Genomic DNA, 3,847 nt, shown 5'->3' with positions numbered 1-3,847 from the left:
CACACACCCACACACACACACACACACACACAAACACATTTGTCTCCTGTTTTGTTTACTCAGACTACCAGGATGAATGTTAAACCGATAAGGCGATGCCAATTGTTGATTCACGGACCATCAAACACACATCCCAATGCCGGCCCGCAGATGGGCTGATCAATCTGCAGAACTGGGTAAATACGCCTGCAGGCTATTCTAATGAGACTACTACCTCACACACACAATCAGGGCAGGCCGGTACAGGTAGACGGGCTCATTGTGATGCATGGAATGAGGGACGGAATCTGAATGGATGAGGAACCATATCAAACACACTGAATGGATGAGGAACGGATGAGGAACACATTCCACTCCTGCATTACAATGTTGAGCCCGTCCTCCGATTTCACCCTTCAACAGTCGCCAGAAGATGCAGGGAAAATGATGCAACTATAAAATTGACAGACATGATATTTGTGTGCGTGTGTGTGTGTGTGTGTGTGTGTGTGTGTGTGTTCTGAGAGGTGGAGAGGCAGAGAGAGTCATCGTTGCAGAGACGGTGTTATTGTGTGAGATTGATTATGACAGTCAGACTGACTGACGTAATCAATCTCACACAGGAACACCGTTATGAGTCACCCTCAAGCCCTTAACTCCAACAAGACGTATCTCTGCCTCCTCTCCTCTCAGAAAACACACACAAAAACACACACACAAACAGATTACATTGCGTTGTTAGACACATGCTCATCATAATTTTATCTGTCATTCCAAACATATGCTAATAGCTCCTCTCCCCACGCACTCTAATTACTCATCAGAGAGAGAAGACGGCGCCGTCACACACACGCACACGCACACACACACACACACACACAGACACTCAGTACACACACACAGTATACACACACAAAGACCCTTGTTTTCTTTTCAATTGCAGATAACTTTATTTGTTGCTCGTACAGAAGAAGCGATGAAAAACCACTCGAGGATTTTGACAAACACGTTGAAACGTCATGTAAGGCACATCATGGTTATGACTCTACATGGCTGCAGGAACATTCATGATGTCATGCTTAGGTCATAGTTCGGAGGTCAGACACGGGGGAGGTCAGTGCTTAAGCTTCGGGGGGGGGGAGCAGGGGTCAAAGAGCAGCAGAGCAGTGGAGGAAAGGAGAGGTCATGCGGGGGTCATTCAGGCCTTCTCCCCCTCCTCCTCCTCCTCCTCCTCCTCCTCAGCGGCTCCCTCGATGGTGAAGGCCTGCTCCTGGGTGTCCATCTCCAGCATGTCGTCCTCCGTTTTCACCGTCCGGATCAGTACGGTCCTCCGCTCCGTCACCTCCACCGACTGGTCCGGCAGGAACCCATTCCCGTTCCCCTTGCCGTTCCCGCCATTTCCGTTCTTCCCGTTTCCGCCGTGGCCGTTTCCTCCGTGACCGCCTGCACCGTTTCCTACACTTCCTTTGATACCACCACCCACTCCACTACCCATACCACTACCCATACCTCCAGCCACACCACCACCTAAACCACCACCGCTACCCACACCACTAACCACACCACCACCTACTCCGCTACCCATACCACCACCTATACCACCACCCATACCACCACCCATACCACCACCTATACCACCACCTATACCACCACCTAAACCACCACCCATACCACCACTCATCCCAGCGCTCATCCCAGCGCTCATGCTGAAGCTGCTGCTGCTCATCAGCGACAGGTTCCCCACCATAGTGGTCAGCCTCGAGTCCTCTCCTTCGATCAGCTTCCTGTACGTGGTGATCTCGATCTCCAGAGACATCTTGATCTGCAACAGTTGCTGATATTCCCTCAGGAGATTAGCCATCTTCTCCTTGGTGGTCCTGAGCTCCGTCTTCAGAGCTTCCACCCTGTCCTGGAGGGCCTCCAGCTCCTTCTTGTGCCTCTCCTGGGTCGCCAGGATCTCAGCTTCCAGGGCGTCATTCCGGGTCTTCAGAGCGTCCAGCTCGCGCTCTTTGTTCTGAATGTCCTTCTTGGCGGTGGTGATGTCCTGTCTCACGCTCCGGACCTTGTTCACGCTCTTCGACGTCTTGTCCGTGATATCCTGGAACTTGTCGCCGTACCAGGAGTCCATCTCCTGGAGGTTCTTGGCGGCAATGTCGTCGTACTGGCTCTGGATGGCCTTGAGGGCACCGGAGAGGTCGGGGAGAGCAAAGGCACTCTGGGCGCTGGTGTGGGCCGTGTAGATCTGCGCCATCAGCTCTTCGATCTCCTGCTTCTGGACCCTCTGGAGGAAGTCGATCTCCACCTCCAGCTGGTCCAGCTGCTTCTCCAGGGCGATGCGGGCCGCGGTGGCGGCGTCGACGTCCGGGCGGAAGGCCTCCAGGCTCAGCTCCGCCTGCCTCCTCTGCTCCAGGGCCTCCTCGTACCGGACCTTGATCACCTCCAGCTGGCCGGCCATGGCCTCCCTCGCCGCTGCCGCCAGGTCGCGCTGCGCCCTCATCTGGTCGGCGATCCTCTTCAGCTCCTTCAGCTGAGCCTCGTAGAGGGAGCGGAGGCCCGACGGCTTGACGAAGCGGCTCTGGAGCGCCTCGATCTGCGTCTCCAGCAGCATGTTCTGCTGCTCCAGGGAGCGCACCTTCTCGATGTAGACGGCCAGGCGGTCGTTGAGGACCACCATCTCCTTGCGCTCGCCGCTGCGCGTGCTGAGGAACTCCTGGTTCTGGGCCGCGGCCACATCCAGGTCGATGGGGGCCTCGCCGCCGAAACCCACGCAGAGAGCCCCCCCCCGGCTCCCCCCGGCCGCCAGCTGGCGGGTGGAGGACGCGGTCCGTCGGCTCAGGGTACCGGCCCGCATACTAGCTCCGTTGGCGCCGCCGCTGCGGCCGTAGCTAGCGGACCGTTGCCGGGCATCTTTCCGAGTCGGGGACGGGCTGGACACTCGGACCTGGTAGGAGGCGGAGGCGCTGCTGGTGCTCATGTCCTCGAAATGACGCCTGTAGGAGGAGATTCTCTCTGGGCTGCGACTCATGGTGACAGCTCTGTCTCTGCTCTCAGAGTGGGAGAGGTATCAGGTGTCTTCGGTTGTGGAGTTGGTTGTTGGTTGTGTTAGCGCTGCTGCCGACTGCTGCTGCTGTGCTCTGCTCTTCTCTCCTGTACCACTGTCTGTATTTATACCCTAGCAGCCCTTAGCCCTGGCCCAGGCCCAGCCCCAACTCGTGAGCACCCATGGCAGGAATCTCTAACCTCTGTACCACAGCAGGCCCGACCTGCTACTCAGACATCTCTCAGGAAGCTGTGAGGAGATGAGCTACGGCTGTTATACATGCTGGGGCAGCAGGGCCACTTAGTCCGTGGTATGTGGATCTCCCATTGAAAACTTTACCGCAGTACACACTTTACATAAGTCAGTTGTACATTTACATGAGTAATTGCTATAACTGTCTAATACTGTTACAATATACGTATAACATTATGGTTCAGCAAAAAGTGTTGTAATTGTGTTTGAAACCTCGTAAATCTACGAAATATCATAATAATTTGAACTATTAAAACATTCCTCTGGTAATTACGTTGGTAAATCACAGGAACATTCTCACAGGAGCATTCTAGCCAAGCTCCCCACTAATAGAGAGGGACACATCAGCCAGAATTCATCTGACAACTGACTGTCATCTCATCAACACACTGTGTGTGTGACCTCTGTCCCTGGGCATCAACACCAGAATAACACCAGTGGCATTGTTGCAGGGGTCATAACCTCACAACCCTATGATAGATTGCTGGAATCTACGTCGGTAAGATTCTCTCCGTTTACGTCGCGTCTTGGGGGCGTGTGGGATGTGGATTCGGTGTCTGTTTAGCATTCCATCCT

At 54.6% G+C, this 3,847-nt stretch overlaps 1 protein-coding gene across 1 annotated transcript; it reads right to left on the bottom strand.

Moving 5' to 3' along the window:
- Window positions 1-1,177: 1,177 nt before the first annotated feature.
- Window positions 1,178-3,004, bottom strand: LOC308162586 (desmin-like; the record flags this gene model as incomplete). The annotated part of the gene is made up of 1 exon (XM_080536731.1): window positions 1,178-3,004. One exon carries the CDS (start codon window positions 3,002-3,004, stop codon window positions 1,178-1,180), a length of 1,827 nt encoding a protein of 608 aa, XP_080392857.1.
- Window positions 3,005-3,847: the final 843 nt, after the last annotated feature.

The sequence above is a fragment of the Nansenia antarctica genome (assembly GCF_963989245.1).
Source record: "Nansenia antarctica genome assembly, chromosome: 7".
Taxonomy (NCBI): Eukaryota; Metazoa; Chordata; class Actinopteri; order Argentiniformes; family Microstomatidae; genus Nansenia; species Nansenia antarctica.
The sequence above is the reverse complement of the archived record's forward strand: the minus strand, read 5'-3'. Positions and strand labels throughout refer to the sequence as shown.